Source organism: Oncorhynchus kisutch, linkage group LG17, assembly GCF_002021735.2.
Source record: "Oncorhynchus kisutch isolate 150728-3 linkage group LG17, Okis_V2, whole genome shotgun sequence".
NCBI lineage: Eukaryota > Metazoa > Chordata > Actinopteri > Salmoniformes > Salmonidae > Oncorhynchus > Oncorhynchus kisutch.
This window is the reverse complement of record NC_034190.2, coordinates 55,822,801-55,843,572: the sequence shown is the minus strand read 5'-3', so window position 1 is coordinate 55,843,572 and position 20,772 is coordinate 55,822,801. Positions and strand designations below refer to the sequence as shown.

The 20,772-nt window shown below is 41.2% G+C and overlaps 1 protein-coding gene across 4 annotated transcripts in view; it reads left to right on the top strand.

Annotated features, from left to right (window-relative positions):
- The window catches only part of LOC109907949 (thymocyte selection-associated high mobility group box protein TOX), a 134,204-nt gene that overhangs the window by 95,101 nt on the left and 18,331 nt on the right, over positions 1–20,772 (top strand). For all 4 annotated transcript variants that reach the window (XM_020506263.2, XM_020506260.2, XM_020506264.2 and 1 more), the window contains one exon: positions 6,193–6,453. In XM_020506263.2, the coding sequence (XP_020361852.1) occupies positions 6,193–6,453 (261 nt within the window). The remainder of the gene's footprint in view (positions 1–6,192; positions 6,454–20,772) is intronic.

Below are 20,772 nucleotides of genomic sequence, written 5' to 3'. Positions count from 1 at the left end.
TGATGTGGCTTATTTCATTGTAGAGCCTCTAGTCCTGCTCACTATACCTTATCCAACCTATTAGTTCCACCACCCACACATGCAATGACATCTCCTGGTTTCAACGATGTTTCTAGAGACAATATCTCTCTCTTCATCACTCAATACCTAGGTTTACCTCCACTGTATTCACATCCTGCCATACATTTGTCTGTACATTATACCTTGATGCTATTTTATCGCCCCCAGAAACCTCCTTTTACTCTATGTTCCAGACGTTCTAGACGACCAATTCTCATAGCTTTTAGCCGTACCCTTATTCTACTCCTCCTATGTTCCTCTGGCGATGTAGAGGTGAATCCAGGCCCTGCAGTGCCTAGCTCCACTCCTATTCCCCAGGCGCTCTCTTTTGACGACTTCTGTAACCGTAATAGCCTTGGTTTCATGCATGTTAACATTAGAAGCCTCCTCCCTAAGTTTGTTCTATTCACTGCTTTAGCACACTCTGCCAACCCGGATGTTCTAGCTGTGTCTGAATCCTGGCTTAGGAAGACCACCAAAAATTCTGAAGTTTTAATTCCAAACTACAACATTTTCAGACAAGATAGAACTGCCAAAGGGGGCGGTGTTGCAATCTACTGCAAAGATAGCCTGCAGAGTTCTGTCCTACTATCCAGGTCTGTACCCAAACAATTTGAACTTCTACTTTTAAAAATCCACCTCTCTAAAAACAAGTCTCTCACCGTTGCCGCCTGCTATAGACCACCCTCTGCCCCCAGCTGTGCTCTGGACACCATATGTGAACTGATTGCCCCCCATCTATCTTCAGAGTTCGTGCTGCTAGGCGACCTAAACTGGAACATGCTTAACACCCCAGCCATCCTACAATCTAAACTTGATGCCCTCAATCTCACACAAATAATCAATGAACCTACCAGGTACCTCCCCAAAACCTTAAACACGGGCACCCTCATAGATATCATCCTAACCAACTTCCCCTCTAAATACACCTCTGCTGTCTTCAACCAAGATCTCAGCGATCACTGCCTCATTGCCTGCATCCGTAATGGGTCAGCGGTCAAACGACCTCCACTCATCACTGTAAAACGCTCCCTGAAACACTTCTGCGAGCAGGCCTTTCTAATCGACCTGGCCGGGGTATCCTGGAAGGATATTGATCTCATCCCGTCAGTAGAGGATGCCTGGATATTTTTTAAAAATGCCTTCCTAACCATCTTAAATAAACATGCCCCATTCAAGAAATTTAGAACCAGGAACAGATATAGCCCTTGGTTCTCCCCAGACCTGACTGCCCTTAACCAACACAAAAACATCCTATGGCGTTCTGCATTAGCATCGAACAGCCCCCGTGATATGCAGCTGTTCAGGGAAGCTAGAAATCATTATACACAGGCAGTTAGAAAAGCCAAGGCTAGCTTTTTCAAGCAGAAATTTGCTTCCTGCAACACTAACTCAAAAAAGTTCTGGGACACTGTAAAGTCCATGGAGAATAAGAACACCTCCTCCCAGCTGCCCACTGCACTGAAGATAGGAAACACTGTCACCACTGATAAATCCACCATAATTGAGAATTTCAATAAGCATTTTTCTACGGCTGGCCATGCTTTCCACCTGGCTACTCCTACCCCGGACAACAGCACTGCACCCCCAACAGCAACTCGCCCAAGCCTTCCCCATTTCTCCTTCTCCCAAATCCATTCAGCTGATGTTCTGAAAGAGCTGCAAAATCTGGACCCCTACAAATCAGCCGGGCTAGACAATCTGGACCCTTTCTTTCTAAAATTATCTGCCGAAATTGTTGCCACCCCTATTACTAGCCTGTTCAACCTCTCTTTCGTGTCGTCTGAGATTCCCAAAGATTGGAAAGCAGCTGCGGTCATCCCCCTCTTCAAAGGGGGGGACACTCTTGACCCAAACTGCTACAGACCTATATCTATCCTACCGTGCCTTTCTAAGGTCTTCGAAAGCCAAGTCAACAAACAGATTACCGACCATTTCGAATCTCACCATACCTTCTCTGCTATGCAATCTGGTTTCAGAGCTGGTCATGGGTGCACCTCAGCCACGCTCAAGGTCCTAAACGATATCTTAACCGCCATCGATAAGAAACATTACTGTGCAGCCGTATTCATTGATCTGGCCAAGGCTTTCGACTCTGTCAATCACCATATCCTCATCGGCAGACTCGACAGCCTTGGTTTCTCAAATGATTGCCTCGCCTGGTTCACCAACTACTTCTCTGATAGAGTTCAGTGTGTCAAGTCGGAGGGTCTGCTGTCCGGACCTCTGGCAGTCTCTATGGGGGTGCCACAGGGTTCAATTCTTGGACCGACTCTCTTCTCTGTATACATCAATGAGGTCGCTCTTGCTGCTGGTGAGTCCCTGATCCACCTCTACGCAGACGACACCATTCTGTATACTTCCGGCCCTTCTTTGGACACTGTGTTAACAACCCTCCAGGCAAGCTTCAATGCCATACAACTCTCCTTCCGTGGCCTCCAATTGCTCTTAAATACAAGTAAAACTAAATGCATGCTCTTCAACCGATCGCTACCTGCACCTACCCGCCTGTCCAACATCACTACTCTGGACGGCTCTGACTTAGAATACGTGGACAACTACAAATACTTAGGTGTCTGGTTAGACTGTAAACTCTCCTTCCAGACCCATATCAAACATCTCCAATCCAAAGTTAAATCTAGAATTGGCTTCCTATTTCGCAACAAAGCATCCTTCACTCATGCTGCCAAACATACCCTTGTAAAACTGACCATCCTACCAATCCTCGACTTTGGCGATGTCATTTACAAAATAGCCTCCAATACCCTACTCAACAAATTGGATGCAGTCTATCACAGTGCAATCCGTTTTATCACCAAAGCCCCATATACTACCCACCATTGCGACCTGTACGCTCTCGTTGGCTGGCCCTCGCTTCATACTCGTCGCCAAACCCACTGGCTCCATGTCATCTACAAGACCCTGCTAGGTAAAGTCCCCCCTTATCTCAGCTCGCTGGTCACCATAGCATCTCCCACCTGTAGCACACGCTCCAGCAGGTATATCTCTCTAGTCACCCCCAAGACCAATTCTTTCTTTGGCCGCCTCTCCTTCCAGTTCTCTGCTGCCAATGACTGGAACGAACTACAAAAATCTCTGAAACTGGAAACACTTATCTCCCTCACTAGCTTTAAGCACCAACTGTCAGAGCAGCTCACAGATTACTGCACCTGTACATAGCCCACCTAAAATTTAGCCCAAACAACTACCTCTTTCCCAACTGTATTTAATTTTTATTTATTTATTTATTTTGCTCCTTTGCACCCCATTATTTTTTTATTTCTACTTTGCACATTCTTCCATTGCAAAACTACCATTCCAGTATTTTACTTGCTATATTGTATTTACTTTGCCATCATGGCCTTTTTTTGCCTTTACCTCCCTTCTCACCTCATTTGCTCACATTGTATATAGACTTGTTTATACTGCATTATTGACTGTATGTTTGTTTTTACTCCATGTGTAACTCTGTGTCGTTTTATCTGTCGAACTGCTTTGCTTTATCTTGGCCAGGTCGCAATTGTAAATGAGAACTTGTTCTCAACTTGCCTACCTGGTTAAATAAAGGTAAAATAAAAAAAATAAAATAAAAAAATGTGCAATGGACAGAGTGTTTTAATGTGAAATGAATATGGTTGATTTTTAAGGTTAGGGAGAAGTGCAGTGAATAGTGTCACTTTTTAGGATGTCAATATAAATGAATGTATTTATGGTTGTTTGTCATTTTGTCTTGCCTTTTGTCATTATATGTGTTATTGTTTTTACCATCGAGGACCACTTTGGAAAAACAGGCATTTTAATGAATACTTTCAAGTGTTATCCTCTGGTTCTACGTTGTACATTTTGTTGTATATGTCTGTTACTCAAAATAAATCCCATTCAATTACGGCGAGCTTTACACCACTCAAGCCGATGCTTGGCATTGTGCATGGTGATCTTAGCCTTGTGTGCGGCTGCTCGGCCATGGAAACCCATTTCACGAAGCTTCCGATGACAGTTATTGTGCTGACGTTGCTTCCAGAGGCAGTTTGGAAGTCGATAGTGAGTGTTTCAACCGAGGACAGACAATTTTTACACTCTACATGCCGTTGTTACACAGAGACATTTCCACTTCACAATAATAGCCGGGGCAGCTCTAGCAGGGCAGGAATTTGATGAACTGACTTGTTGGAAAGGTGGCATCCTATGACGGTGCCAGGTTGAAAGTCACTGAGCTCTTCAGTAAGGTCAGTCTACTGCCAATGTTTGTCTTTGGAGATTGCATGGCTGTTTACTCGATTTTACGGGTGTGGCTGAAATAGCCGATTCCACTAATTAGAAGTGTCCACATACTTTTGTATATATAGTGTAACAGTCAATAAATGTATCCTAGATTCAAGTATCTAATTGATACTTGATGTCATAAAGTGTCTTAATAACAGCTGTTCTTTCATTGTTGTGCACATGTTCAAATGCACAGTAAACTACCTCATATTACTGTATAGCCAAGTTATGACAAACCACACAGAGTCCCATAAAGTATCCCTTCAATACCATTGGTAGGTTCATTCAGAGAATAATAGGACTGATTAGAGCCAGATAAATTCATAGGACTTTCTGCAGTAGTCTAATTATGGTATTCCCAAATTACATACTTGAAAATACTTGCTAAGTGGACATATTTGCCTTTTTTTCAAGAAATCCTTATATATTACAATAATATGCAATATTTATCTTGCTCATTAGACAAAACTATAGTAGCACTGCCCTTGAAAGTGTTTTGAGAAGTGCAATTCCGATGGACAAAGTAGAAAATAAATATGGGTTGTCATTAACCTGTTTTGTGAGAATACGAGCTCTCACTGAAGTTGAATACAATAGTAATTGTAGTATTGTGTTATCAGCCCGTACACATGTAAAGTGTATGTCATGAAAACATCAAGAAAAAAACCCAGCCTTTTATCTTGGTTCTATGCACCAACACAGCCTGTTGGACCATGCTTTATTTTCCTCAGTATTTCTTTCCATTTGTTTGCTAAAAGTATTTGTTTGCAAGATAAATGGCTGCTCTGGCAGGCGAGGTGACGGCCTACACGAAGATGATATTGAATTGATTTCTGAAATGTTGCAGAACGGACTGCTTGATGTGTACCCCGAGACATGAATCATAAAAATTCTATTAAAAAGCTCTTGAATGGCTGACACTGGAATACCATTTGTGATGATTAATTTTCCCCAGTCATTATAAAGGGAGTCAGCATCAGATTGCCTCTGACAAAATTGCTTTTCATTCCCTGGTGAATACCCTCAGTGTGCTTTTGAGAGTGCAAAACCATATTTCTCAGCATAATATTATGTCAAGATGGCCCTTGAAGATACCACAGTGAGGCTTCCTCCTCTACCACCTGATTTACATATGCAGAATCATGAGAACGTTTTTCACCTTGTTCTGATAGAGGGAGAGAAGAGTTATTTAGTCACCTTAGATACAACTCATGACGTCAAGACTGTCAGGGGGATTTAGTTAACTCCATCTCCACCAAATTCAGTTCAGGAATTTGATTGAAATCCCATTATTAATCAGAACATTGAGAAATGTTAGTCAATGTGAGGATCTTTAATTCAAAGAGTTAAAGTAATTGACCATAACCCTGGTGTTTGTTGCCAGTGCTCCACGAGTAAAGATTTGTTTGGCTTCTTGATTAATAAGCCATTCATCTTCAAAAGACATTGAAGTAAATTATTTTCATCATCACAAACAGATTTCTTTGTTTGTACATGCTCCTGCTTTCTGGCCTGACTCTGAGGCCCCTTAGTCAGAGAGAGCTTTACATCATTCTGCATTATAACATGCTCTAGGATTGATTTCAAAAGCTGAGTGAGCACATTAGTATTGGTTATTAAAGTAGGATTTGTATATATTTGTGAATTCATGGTAGTTTAATCTCCTAATAGATGACTGTAATTCGTGGCATCATGAACGATGGCATTTGCTGTTATATTTTATTGCTCTACACTCTCACCATATCACTCATTTTACCGTAAGAACTCGAGTTAGCAAGGTTTCCAATGTGTTCATCACAAATGGAAAATAAACTGAAAATGTGAACCTTGAACTTGAAACTCATCCCATCACCTTGTCTCCCCTCTCAGAACTACTCCAGTCAGGGCCGAGGAAGCAACAGTGGAGGAGGAGGGGATGAAGACTACGAGATCCCCCCCATTACGCCCCCCAACCACGCGGATCCTTCTCTGCTGCACCTTATGGACCCCGAGTCAGGCTACACCTTTCACTCGCTGCCCCACAACGGCCTGCTCAACCCCTACTCCTACCCGGAGCTGCCCGCAGCCCTCATGATGTCCAACATGCTGAGCCAAGATAGCCATCTTCTCTCGGGGCATAACATGCACTCGGTAAGATTCACCAGTTACAGTCTTTCTCCTCTTCTGTCTCTTCCTCTTTCTCTTCCTCACTCATCCAGAGCTGCAGGTTGGTTTATGTATATCGTCATGGAATGTTTGCTAACACTTTTCTTAAAGCCTGTAGGTATAACACATTAGGATGCAATTATAATGCATTGCACGACTTGTTTATGAGCATGTATGATAATTGAATTGGTTGTTTTGTCGTCGTTGGACTGTTGTTAGGGTTGGTATGAAGGTATAACCAGTATTTGTTTGCCAATGCAGAGTAGGATTCAATTCAATGTTTTGTTAATTGCCACATATTTTCAGTGTGGCTTCATAAGGGACATGTTCTGGTTTTAGAACAGGGAAACACGCTCGTTTCAATTAGCAGCCGTCTAACAGGCCGAGTGTGGAACAAAAGCTTACAGAGACCCCAGCAGACGCATGCAACAATTTTGCTTTACACATGATGCTTTTTAAATCCCAGACCTTTGCGACAGACTCCTTCACGTCTATTCAAATCGTCAAACTCAAAAAGATTTGATTCGCTCAAAGTGAACACAGAAAGAGAGCAACGAGCTGTGCGGTGCACATTTTCATTCACTCTCTAATAGACAAGGCGGAAAAAGGGGGTCTTGGAGGAGAAAGGGTTCTCCCTTGTCAGCTACTTTTCTCCTTCATAAGGATGCAGAGGACCTCCATTCCAACGCCAGTAAGCGTCTATTTCACGTGTTAAACATGGTTCACACTGAACATGCAAACACCCCTGGCGTACACATTCAAGTTTTTTAATCACGAAATCGAACGAGATGAATTATGGAGGACCTGCGTGTGAATAATTCAGTTTTATATACTTTCATCTGACACAAATATAACTTTTGGGTTATAAATATTAATGGTTTAATGTGAGCATCCGTGGCATTTATCCTTGGTTAATCAGGTCTTATGCGATTTTGGAATCAAAGTGCATATGTTGTACATTTTATGTGTGTGGCAGACTGGGCTTAAGTCACTGTGTTGAACATACCAGTGAGCTGAATATGGGTGGTATAGTGATATATAGTAGGCTACGTATTGTGTTTTTTTGCGTTTATTTCTTTAGTTATACATTTGCCAGTGGTCAGAAAATGCTCGAGCTACTATTTGTCATAGCAAAGACCGCATTAATTGACACAATTGGAATGAGGCATGCACGGGTGCGTGTTCATGTGCATGCCATGCGTATGTGCTTACGCGCACAAACATAGACATTTACGTATGGGAGAAAGCTGCTCCCTTTCCTACTTGGTGTATTAGGCCAATAACATTTCTTTGAGAAAGAGAGTCCTGGTTTATTAACAGCTTTTGTTTCACCTTTGCTATAATTTATTTTCAAGTAGTCCTTCAGGGTAATGTTCCATTTTCTTATTTCACACCCCCTTTTCTCATAAATGAATCGTCATCGCCATAAATCACTGCACAAACAGAGACTTGCACACACCGTGAACGTTCCAAAGATTTATGTAACACATTCATGTTTTCCACTTCCTCATTTTAGTACTACTCTACTGGAGCCTGGCTAATAATAGTGACTATTAATATTTCCTGTTGCCTAGCAACCTGAGCAAGTAATAGCTTACTCTGGGAAAAAAAGATAACCGATAAGGAAAAAAATGTAATTCATTTATTATCTCTGGGGACAAGAGGAGCTTATTTCTCAGGCAGAGGCATGGAAACGTATAGCATGAAATATCTTAAAGGAATTGAAGATGAGGATGTTTCATTTGACGTTTTTCCTATGATGTCAATGAACCTTAATTTCATGCCAATAAAGGCATAATTGACAGATGAAATTCATATTTTTGTCATAGCCACAGCACGGTATTTGTGTTTTAGGAACATACTGTGTCGAAAAAGGCAGAAAGTGCGGTTTTTGCAACGTGGGGTAATGCAAAACCTAAAGGTTTCCTTAGTATTCGATGAAGGCATATGCTGATCATTATTATTATTACATTGAAACATTATAATTAATTGTCAAGTGTTTTCTTTCATTGTAGCTGTACTGTAACCGATAAGAAAATGAGTTGATTCAACAGCAATGCCTCAAGCATACAGTCCATATCAGCAATGATAACTATCCTACAGGGTATGTAAACTCCTTTACAAATACAGAACTACAAGCTCAGCTGGAGCAATAGACATTGCTCATCTCTGGGGATGATGTTGCTGGTTTGAGTACAACATTTAGCCTAAGGCTAAAGCTCAGGAAACTTCTCTCTGCTTTAGGATTCTCCATGCACCTCATGGTCTCACATCGCAAACAGTTTTAAAGAGATAGTTCAGGGAAATTACATACTCTTAATATGTGTTGTCTTACCTTGAAAGTAGTCTTTAGGACAAGGAGTGACTGCAATCCTTTTGCTTTTGTTAAACTAGCCACTATTTTTAAATATGTACGTTTGCTGAACTATCCCTTTAAAGGCACGTGTCATACTCATTCCACGGAGGGCCCAGGGTCTGCGGGTTTTCGCTCCTCCCTTGTACTTAATTGGTGAATTAAGATCACTAATTAGTGAGGAACTCCCCTCGCCTGGTTGTCTAGGGCGTAATTGAAAGGAGGAAAAAAAAACACAGACGGAAAAAACTGAACCCGTGGAACGAGTTGAACATCCCAGATTTAAGGCATTACAGTATTGTCAGCAGTTGATCTGACCATGAGCATCAACATAATTGTAGAAATAGACATAGTCATATAAGCCCACTTGTTCGTTTCTTGTCATAGATGTCTCAAATTGATTATTTTTTATTACTGAGAGCAGTGGCACAAATATCCCAAATCTCTGGTCACTGGTGGAGCACATGATAATACCCTTCCACTCATTTAGAAACCTCATATTCTTTTTCTATGAATTAATCTCATCTTTGACAGGCTCCTCCCTCTCAGTTCATTCTGACTGCTCAGAAGGCTAAATAATTAGCTGCTAATTCACAGGATGATCTGCAGGAGATGGGGGGGGAAAATGGGCTGAAGCAACTAAATGTTGATACGATATGTAGCTTTTGACTTGGATATGAAAGTAGTAGTATTTTTTATGATAGTTAAATTAAATCCCTATTTTCGTCAAGCTACTGTATGTTTCATCTGAGACTTTGAATCTTAGCCTGCCTTTCTACAATGCATTTGTATGTAGTAGCTGACAACAAACTCTGCCTTTGTTTCTAATTACAATAATGACATACCACACGTTTAAACAGCTAGCAAAATAAGTTTCCAAAACATGCTGGAATGGTTCGGATATGTTATCCTTGATTAGAAGTTTACGGTGGCTTGTTATCGGTAAAGTCAGCGGGCCACTACTCATTTGGCTGATGTGCTTTCCAGTGGTCAGACGGCAGTAGCCGACACTACTTATAGAGTAAAGTCTATCGACATGGGTCCAATATCAGCTTACAGTGGTGTACTGCCTCATAGCCATCAGTGGTCCGATAGGTATTTGCTAGCTGGATAGTGTTATAGGAGGATGTAAGGTGTTTACCCAAGTGTGATGTTCAAGAAACGTTCTGACCCCCCTGCCCAAAAAACTCTGTTGTCTAAGGGCAGACGAACACAAAGTTTGAATGGGACATTGAACAATACTTAATTTCTAAGCTTGATGGAGATCTCATTATGCCTGCATGGAGAATCTCTATCACTGTCAACGTTGCTTTCTCCTCAGTGTGCTACTGTGGAGGGTGTCATGTTTGACTGGCCACCAGATCCCGAGCCTGGATCGTCTGGCTTATGTTTGCAAGAAGAAGAGGAGGGAGTTATTTGAAAAAGAGGAGGGAATTCTCCGGCAGGCGGCAATGTGTCGAGGATGGGGACAGGCACAGTGCCAAGGGGGACGCCGGGACGTTTAAATATTAAAACTGAACGCCAGCCGACGTCTCCTTACAAGCATAATGAGGGTGGTTTGGCGAACTGCCCACCGCCACAAAAGCTCAGTATAATCTGCAAGTTAATGTAGAACTCACATTATTCGAATTAGGGGATTTGTTCAATCTAGTTAAACATGTGGAGCTACGTAACTATTTTTGGCAGGGTGCATCTGTCATTAGACCACAGGCTGCCCGTATTCAGGAATATCTGTTGTCTAAATACTTTAAATTTGGGTTATTATTAGACTATGAATAGTGTCTAGTTGGCATTACTGTTGTGATGCAAAGCCAATGTTATTTTCAGACTGTTGAAGGCCATACTTGCTTTATCAATATAAAAAACAGTTGACTATGCTGCTACCCAATAATAACACACTGAAGGGATAGTTCATCCTTATTAGAAAATGTGTTTAAATGGAAGTCAATGTACTCAATGTCACATGTTTTAAATGACATGCCCAAGTATAGAATACTGTCTCCTTGTCCATAGACTCCGTTCAGGGTAAGGGACCAATAAACAATTCTTACATTTGGATGAACTATCACTTTAATCATTTGGGGTGTTTTACTGGTACTTCTAGATGTTCTTTATAACCCATTTTAGATCTACACAAAGTGTTCATTTTGAAACTGTCTGTGGCTGTTTGTGTGTGTTTTCGGCATACATTTTAGTCAGACTCACTGAATGTTAGCTTAACTTAATTTAATATGTTAAAGGAAATGTGTATTGCATCACTTGGCCTTTAGGACATAGACCAGGGCATAGACAGCGAGGAAAAACACCACAACCATTTTAAAAGCAGCAACACAAAAAGTGTATCGATGGCTGCAGTTATTGACAGAATCATAGTCAATGGAAGGCGAATCAAATGTTGAACAAGGTCAGAATGAGCCAGTCACATACTGTACAAATCAGTATCTGATCTTAAAAACATGAATGGTCATATTCAAACAGCATAACCTCAGGATGAATAATAATAATGATTACATGTGGGGCTAAAGATGGACGATTTCTGCTGTTTGAAGTGAAGTTAGCAATGAAGTCCCATTCCAGACAGTCTAGGCAGGCCTGAGACACATCTAATGTGACCTGCCTGCACCGTTGCCTTCAACTGGAACATATATGACATCTTGTTTCACTTTCACAGGAACTCAATAATAGTCAGGGTGCTATGATTCAGTGTTTAATAAAAGTAAAGCTTTGCTTTTGGATGCTTGTGCATGGATGAGAGTAAAGAAATGAAGAAGTGTGTTAAAGGATTAAACATCAAAAACAAATGAGCATTCATTGCAGCCATGAATATTCATGCTGCTAATTCAAATAACCTTAGGCGACTGTTAATACGAATGAATATTTAAAACAGCATGGTCGTAGAGTTTTTGTAACATTGCATGAGCTGACTTTCTGAGGTTATGAGTATGTTATAATTGAGTAAACAATTGAATTTGGAGAACCACTTTTTATCCTGATGAAAATAGTTATACTTTTTCATGTTGCAGTACATATTAGTTCCAGTACAGTAAAGTACTCTAAGGTAAGATTTTATCATGGAGAGAAGAAGCACAAAAGGGAGAAGCATACTTACTATTTAGTATAACTAACATAAACCTAGTACACGTATAACACCAGTATCCAGCAAGTAAGAGCAGAGGGAAGGAAGCGATTTACCAAATTGATACGCACCCCAGAGAGTGAGTAGAAAGGGCACTGACAGACTACACAGACTGAACATGTTGCTTTTCCATGCTAGTCTGAAGAGGGGAACCTGCTTACAGTACACATAGACAGTGGGACACAAAGCCCACTTAAAAGGGGCTTGCCATTTCCTTTGAAATGCTAATTAAGCCCAGCACACAACAAGCCATTATTATAGTCATTTGTTTAAATTAAACGCTCTGTGATTCTACAATAGCAGCCGTGGCCCCGCGCATGGGGAAGCCATCACTCTCACCCAGGGAGCGACTGTGGTTAGGGTTAGACAGTCTGTTCGCAGGATTAGGCCTTACTACCTGCTTTCGCCAGCAGTAGCGCTCGCTCAACACAGCTGCTGTAGGCCTACAAGCAAGAGAGGGTGTAGCATACATACTGTAGGACTACTGTACGACCAGTAACACTTTATTTGAAAGGGCTTCATAACGACAACTTCATAACACATTCAGTGCATGACCATTTCTTCATGCCAATGACCGCAAGTTAATATTTACATTATCTCGCGTGTCGTCCTTTGGGGCGTGAACACAATAGGGCCTACACAATTTACTTGACTGTTATTTCTGTTGTGGAATTGATTGAATGTTATTTCAAAGCATAAGTGAAGTTTATAGAGAATGATAGGCCTTGAACCCGGAGCGTTGCTCATTTTCTTGTCTTCCTTTTCCCTTTCTTTAAATCGTGTTTGAAGGGGATCCAAATAAATGGTGCTGTGCTACAAGTGAATTTGACACACATTTTCCATCTAGTCTTTTCGTATGAGACAGTGCACGTCAGCAGCCAAACAAAGCCTGTTGCACCAACAACAGCCCTCCCCATCCTGACAATTAGTAATTTGTTATGTTTACACACCATCTCTGTGCCATCTCATTGAGGGGTGCAGAGAGAAAGAGGAATGAGTCGTACTGGCAGAGCATGTGGTATAAGGTGTGCACATGGAGGAGATTATAGTTTTGACTAAGCTCACTTATGCTCTTCGCAGGAGCGGAAAGAAGTTGGAAAATAACCCCTGACTTGAATTAATGGGTACGCCAGCAGCTCAAGTCAGCTAGGCTTTCTATAGCAGCAGGTAGAAGCAAGCAGTTAGCTCCTATACAGCCATAAGCCAAGCCAAGTTGATTAGGGATACCGGGAGACCTCATCGTTTGCATTGTTATCGGAACATATGGTTCACAAAAAATATGCGTCCCTTTATGAACTTAGATGTCTATAACCTTTTAAATGCATTATGAGCTTAGTCAGTGTTTCCCCTATATTCATTTTTAAAATGGCATGGCATGGGGCCCCATTGATTTTGTTATAATATTTTGAGTCACTGAGATAGCATAAGAGCATGACCTAAGCCATGGCAAATTGTGTAGAATTGCAGGCAATTTGCTTTAAAATAACAACATATTGTCTCTGCGGCCAAGAGTAGGACATAAAAAAAATTGGTTGGATAACCACCCTACTCCCCCCGCTAACTTTGCCACCGCTGATGAAAAATATCCCAGGGGAAACACTGGCTTAGTACAGCTGGCTTACCCTGTCATAACCTGAAATGTATAGTTGTAGTACGCCATTGTTTATTTATGTTTTTAATGTAATTTGAGTCTTGACACCACAATGCATAGCTTCATGTTGATCTCATGGAGTGTAGCTAAGAGTAGCTACATTTGAATTGAAGGGTAGTTACAGTGGTACTGTAAGAGTAGTTACCTAACCCCACTCCTCTATTTGCCAAACAAAGTGGCAGGGGCAGGCTGGTGAAATGACATATTGTGCCTTTAAAGTGTTAAGGCAGATGTCATGTCAATATGCAGCAGACTATTGCTCTGGAGTGTTTTTCCTTTCTTTTTCCAATAGAAAATGAAAGTTTGATTGATATCAATAGGTTGTGGCCCTGTGATGCCTCTGTTGCCTGACATTCTGTTGCCGGCCATCTCTCCTGCTGGTCTGATGTTTACAGAGAAACACAGCAAATGGCCATTAAAGGGTCCACATTTTTCCATCGGGCTATTGCTATGGAAATAACCCAGCAGCGTTTGATTAATAGTTCATGTTTGAGTAATAGTTTTATCTTCTTGTATTGCTTCTCGGTCTGCAAAGCCCCATTCAGAGTGCCATGTCAGATAGAAAACAAAGAAAATATCATCCAAATCGACTCAGGTTTTTAAAAATCTTTTTGGGACTCAATGCTGTTTTCAGGTCTCTCCAGAGATGTTTGATCGGGTTCAAGTCCGGGCTCTGGCTGGGCCACTCAAGGACATTCAGAGACTTGTCCCGAAGCCACTCCTGCGTTGTCTTGGCTGTGTGCTTAGGGTCGTTGTCCTGTTGGAAGGATCTCTCTGTACTTTGCTCCGTTCATCTTTTCTAGTCTCCCAGTCCCTGCCGCTGAAAAACATCCCTGCAGACAGGTGTGTGCCTTTCCAAATCATGTCCAATTAATTGAATTTACCACAGCTGGACTCCAATCAAGTTGTAGAAACATCTCAAGGATGATTAATGGAAACAGGATGCACCTGAGTTCAATTTCGAGTCTCATAGCAAAGGGTCTGAATACTAATGTAAATAAGTTATTTCTGTTTTAAATTTTTAATACATTTGCTAACATTTATAAAAACCTATTTTCACTTTGTCATTATGGGGTATTGTGTGTAGATTGATGAGGGGGAAAAGTAATTACATCCATTTTAGAATAAGGCTGTAACGTAACAAAATAAGGAAAAAGTCAAGGGGTCTGAATACTTTCCAGATCCACTGTAGGCCTACCTGGTTTGAAAATGAGCATTTAATTCCCCCACCTCTAAATAACACGGTTGTGTACAGAAACCCACTGGGGCCAATTAGAACGTGAGCAGAGTCAGGAAGTGCGTGGCAGATGCTTTGCCACTCTTTATGAAGAGCCGACCTCCAGGGGCCTCTCCAACAGCTCGTTAGCAAAGTGTTAATGTAATTAGTTTTCACTTAGGACTGTTTTCACCACATTATCAAATACGAGGGCTCAGCAATTTGTGCTTAGTTAGGTCCACCGCTGGGCAAAGGCTTTTAAAAATGTCTCCTTTAGGGTTGACAGTAGTGCCATTGTACATAATATAATTATATATACAGGGTTTGGGAGTAACTGATTAAATGTAAAAAACAATGTCAGTATCTTTTCCAGAAATCATCAAGAATTCTGAGGTTTTACATTGCGAGATGCCTGCCTTGGTTGCAATGTAATCAGTTACATGCAGGAATGGAATTTAAGGATTTTGGGTACTAGCCATCAGGCTAGTTGAGAACATTTTTTACTAGAAAAGTTCTAGCCTCAGGCTAGCGGGCCATCTTCATTTCCATCCTTGGTTACATGTAATACCAGCAAAAATATTGTAATCAGATTACAAATATATATTTTTTTGTTAAACTAGAGGATTACTCCTTAGATTACTTTTACATTCAGAAATTATGTATGTGGGGGAAAAAAAACGTTGCGTTACCTTTCTGTGTTCTCAATGACATTCAATTCAGCATTGAAAAAAAGGCGGAAGTTTAAGTTTGTTCCACCTGAGCGAGTCTGTTACACACCAAATGCATTTGTTGGATCCTTTTTGTCTTCTAATGCCTCTTGAGGGGAAAGTAATCCAAAACTAACTGAACGTAATCCAATTACATTTCTGAGTTTGAGTAATCAAAAGTGCAGTTACTGTTTACAATTTGGGACAGGTAACATTTAGAAAGTAATGTACCCAACCATGTGTATATATATGCCATTTAGCAGATGCTTTTATCCATAGAGACTTACATTGAGAGCAGACTTTTTTATATCAGTGCCACAGCGGGATTTGAACAGAGCCACACACGACCCATCATTCATATTTTGTAGGTTTAGTTCATATCAACCTAATCTGTTATCCTTTTAAATGGAGGTTATTGGTAGATGTCATGTCTGGTGTGCAAGTTTTGTCTGTATGCTGTATGTTTGAGGGAAAACGATGTCAATATCTTTTCCATAAATCATCAAGTTCTGAGGTTTTCCATTGCCGAATGCCTGCCTTGGTTGCAATTTCCTGAGTCAAAGAGCCTGGTCTATAATATTAATTTCCAACCAATATAATCATGTCTTAAATATCATGTGCCACATACATTTACACTTCCTCTTCATAATTGTTTGGTCTGAACAGTATTTCCTTTTGATTTGTGTGGTTCTCTGCACATATGCCTGGATATACTCAGGGTCATAACGTTCAGTCAGACTTACTTACAGAGGAACAGTATGACATGCGTTTCCAGATGTGTGTGGTATATAGTTAAAGCATAAACGTCAGTCTCTTGTTGGTATAGGTAGGGCTATGACCATGTGACTTGACTAGGAAAAACTCTTCCAATCTATAACCAGGAAAAGCCAATAACCAGTCACCACATTTCAAGCCGTGCCCACTTTGCTTTTTCTAAACCTGCAAAGGCTTATAGACAACAGCTGCATTAAGCACTCCTTATAAAAGTCAGTTGTTGGAAGAGTCCATTTTCCAGGGAGCTAAGGGGGTACAATAACCAGGGATGGGCAAACATTTGAAAATAAAATGGCAAACTACAATGACAAAATACCATAAAGATCGATGTATCAAAATAAACTACACAATACTTGTATTTTGAAATGTATTTAATCAAAATACATGTATTTTGTATTTTAAAATACAGAAATGCATTTGCAAGTAGCCAGCTCGAAAAGCAACAACATTCTCAGTAATGGTTACAGAAATGTTTTACTTGTTATGGCTGTGATATGTTGTTTACCTACCATAGTTGAATGCACTGACGGTAAGTCACTCTGGATAAGAGTGTCTGCTAAATTACCAAAATGTACAGTAAATGTATATGTGAAAATGAACATACCAGAATTAACTGCAAAGTACAAGTATTATTATTGTCCTCGTTTCAGGGTCATGTCTAGATGACATACAGCGTGACCTAGTTCTCTTAAACCTGCTACGAAAATTCAATTTTGACAAAAGCTGTATCCCTTCTAGACATAACCTTGTTTCGGGGCTGAGCTCATTAGAATAATACTCAGCATGCTTTGTAATTGTCTATTCTTACTTACACATTTATGTTTAGTTCATTTAGCAGACGCTCTTATCACACCATAGTGCCATCAGAATTCTGATACCAATGCCGGATGAAAGGGGGCCACACAATGGTGAACCGCATAAAAAAATGATGTAGAAAGGTATTTTAAAAATACAAATACAAAAATACAGCTCTCTAAAGTATCTTCTTACGAAATACATTGAAGCCCCCCCTTCCACATCTACATTACATGACCAAAAGTATGTGGACACCTGCTCGTCGAAGAGCTCATTCCAAAATCATGGGCAAAAATATGGATTTGGTCCACCCTTTGGTGCTATAAGAGCCTCCACTCTTCTGGGAAGGCTTTCCACTAGATGTTGGAACATTGCTGCTGGGACTTGCTTACATTCAGCCACAAGAGCATTAGTGAGGTCGGGCACTGATGTTGAAAGATTAAGCCTGGCTTGCAGTCGGCGTTCCAATTCATCCCAAAGGTGTTCGATGGGGTTTAGGTCAGGGCCCTGTGCAGGCCAGTCAAGTTCTTCCACACCATTTATGTATTGACCTTGTTTTATGCACTGGGGCATTGTCATGCTGAAACAGGATAGGGTCTTCCCCAAACTGTTGCCACAAAGTTGGAAACGCAGAATCCTCTATAATGTCATTGTATGTTGTAGCGTTAAGATTTCCCTTCACTGGAACTAAGGAGCCTAGACCATGAAAACAGCCCCAGACCATTATTCCTCATCCACCAAACTTTACAGTTGGAACTATCCATTCAGGCAGGTAGCGTTCTCCTGGCATCCACCAAACCCATGACAGGTAAAGTGCATTCAGAAAGTATTCACACCCCTTGACCTTCCACATTTTGTTGTGTTACAGAGTTAAAAATTAATCAAATGTAGACTTGTTTGTCACTGGCCTACACACAATACACCCTAAAATCAAAGTGGAATTATGTTTTAATATTTTTTTTACAAATTCATTAAAAATGAAAAGCTGAATTGTCTTGAGTCAATAAGTATTCAACCCCTTTGTTATGGCAAGCTTAAATAAGTTCAGGAGTAAAAATGTGCTTAACAAGTCACATAATAAGTTGCATGGACTCACTCTATGTGCAATAATAGTGTTTAGCATGATATTTGAATTATTACCTCATCTCTGTAGTCCACACATGCAATTATTTGTAAGGTCCCTCAGTCGAACAGTGAATTTCAAACACAGATTCAACCACAGAGACCAGAGAGGTTTTCCAATGCCTTGCAAAGAAGGGCATCTATTGGTAGATAGGTTAAAAAAACTGACATTGAATATCCCTTTTAATCATGGTGAAATTCTTAATTACACTTTGGATGGTGTATCAATGCACCCAGTCACTACAAAGCTACAGGTGTCCTTAACTCAGTTGCCGGAAAGGAAGGAAACCGCTCAGGGATTTTACCATGAGGTGATTGAGCTGGAGGGTAAGGCTGTCGTCTTATCAGCTTGCAACCAATCATCCTATTTTGTGTTGTTCAGAACTTGTTTTGTACATATTGTTGCTGCTACCGTCTCTTATGACCGAAAAGAGCTTCTGGACATCAGAACTGGGATTACTCACCTCAAATTGGACGAGGAGTTATTTTTCAATGAGTCGGACGCAAGTGATATACTGCAGACACCCGACCAGGCCCCGATCCCCGTGATTCGCCGGAGAAGGAAACAGAGATTTCGAGGCAAAAGATCAGGGTGCCTTGCGAGGATCAGGCGACAAGTGGCTAATCTGCCCATGCCTTCCATTCTACTAGCTAACGTTCAATCGCTGTGAAATAAATGGGATAAACTGAAAGCCTGTATATCATACCAACGGGACATTAAAAACTGTAATATCTTATGTTTCACAGAGTCGTGGCTGAACGACGACATTAAGAACATACAGCTAGCGGGTTATACACTCTATCAGCAAAACAGAACAGCAGCCTCTGGTAAGACACGGACGGGGGCCTATGCATTTATGTAAACAACTGCTGGTGCATGATATCTAAGGAAGTCTCAAAGTTTTGCTCGCCCGAGGAAGAGTATCTCATGATAAGCTGTAGACCACACTATCTACCTAGAGAGTTTTCATCTGTATTTTCCGTAGCTGTCAACATACCACCACAGAGCGAACTTGGCACTAAAACCACACTCAATGAGCTGTATTCCTCCATAAGCAAACAGGAATATGCTCATCCAGAGGCAAACACTCCTGGTGGCCGGTGGCTTTAATGCAGGGAAACCTAAATCAGTTTTACAGAATTTCTATCAGCATGTTAAATGTGCAACCAGATGGGAACAAATTCTAGACCACCTTTACTCCACACACGGAGACGTATACAAAGCTGTGTCTCGCCCTCCATTTGGAAAATCTGACCATAATTCTATCCTCCTGATTCTTGCTTACAAGCAAAAATTAAAGCAGGAAGCACCAGTGACTCTGTCTATAAAAAAGTGGTCAGATGAAGCAGATGCTAAACTACAGGACGGTTTTGCTAGCACAGACTGAAACATGTTCCGGGATTCTTCTGATGGCATTGAGGAGTACACCACATCAGTTGCTGGCTTTATCAATAAGTGCATCGAGGACGTTGTCCCCACAGTGACTGTACGTACATACCCCAACCAGAAGCCATGGATTACAGGCAACATTCACACCAAGCTAAAGGCTAGAGTTGCCGCTTTCAAGGAGTGGGACTCTAACCAGGAAGCTTATAAGAAATCCCGCTATGCCCTCCGAATGTCAGCGCCGTGTGTGTATAGGTGGCAGGGGAAACAGAGGGTTAAATACACAACAGGTAATGAATGGGATAACAAACAGGTGTGTGGGAAGACAAGACAAAACCAATGGAAAATGAAAAATGGATCAATGATGGCTAGAAGACCGGTGACGTCGAACGCCGAGCACCACCCGAACAAGGAGAGGCAACAACTTCGGCAGAAGTCGTGACACCGAAGAACCATCAAACAGTCAAAGCGTTAATACAGGACTAAGATTGAATCGTACTACACCGGCTTCGACTCTCGTTGGATTTGAGCTTGCAAACAGGGCTTGCAAACTATTACAGACTACAAAGGAAAGCACAACCGAGAGCTGCCCAGAGACATGAGTCTACCAGATGAGCTACGTAACTTCTACGCTTGCTTCGATGCAAGTAACACTGAAACATGCATGAGAGCATCAGCTGGTCCAGATGACTGTGTGATCACGCACTCTGCAGCCAATATGAGTAAGACCTTTAAACAGGTCAACAGAAGGATTACCAGGATGTGTACTCCGAGCATGAGATGACCAGCTGGCAAGTGTCTTCACTGACATTTTCAACCTCTCCCTGTCTGAATCTGTAATACCAACATGCAGACCCACCATAGTCCCTGTGCCCAAGAACACTAAGGTAACCTTCCTAAATGACTACCAAACCATAGCACTCCCCGTCTGTAGCCATGAAATACTTTGAAAGGTTGGTCATGGCTCACATCAACACCATTATCTCAGAAACACGAGACCCACTCCAATTTGCATACCGCATCAGCTCCACAGATGATGCAATCTCTATTGCACTCCACACTGCCCTTTCCCACCTGGGTAAAAGGAACACTTATGTGAGAATGCTATTCATTGACTACAGCTCAGCATTCAACACCACAGTGCCTTCAAAGCTCATCACTAA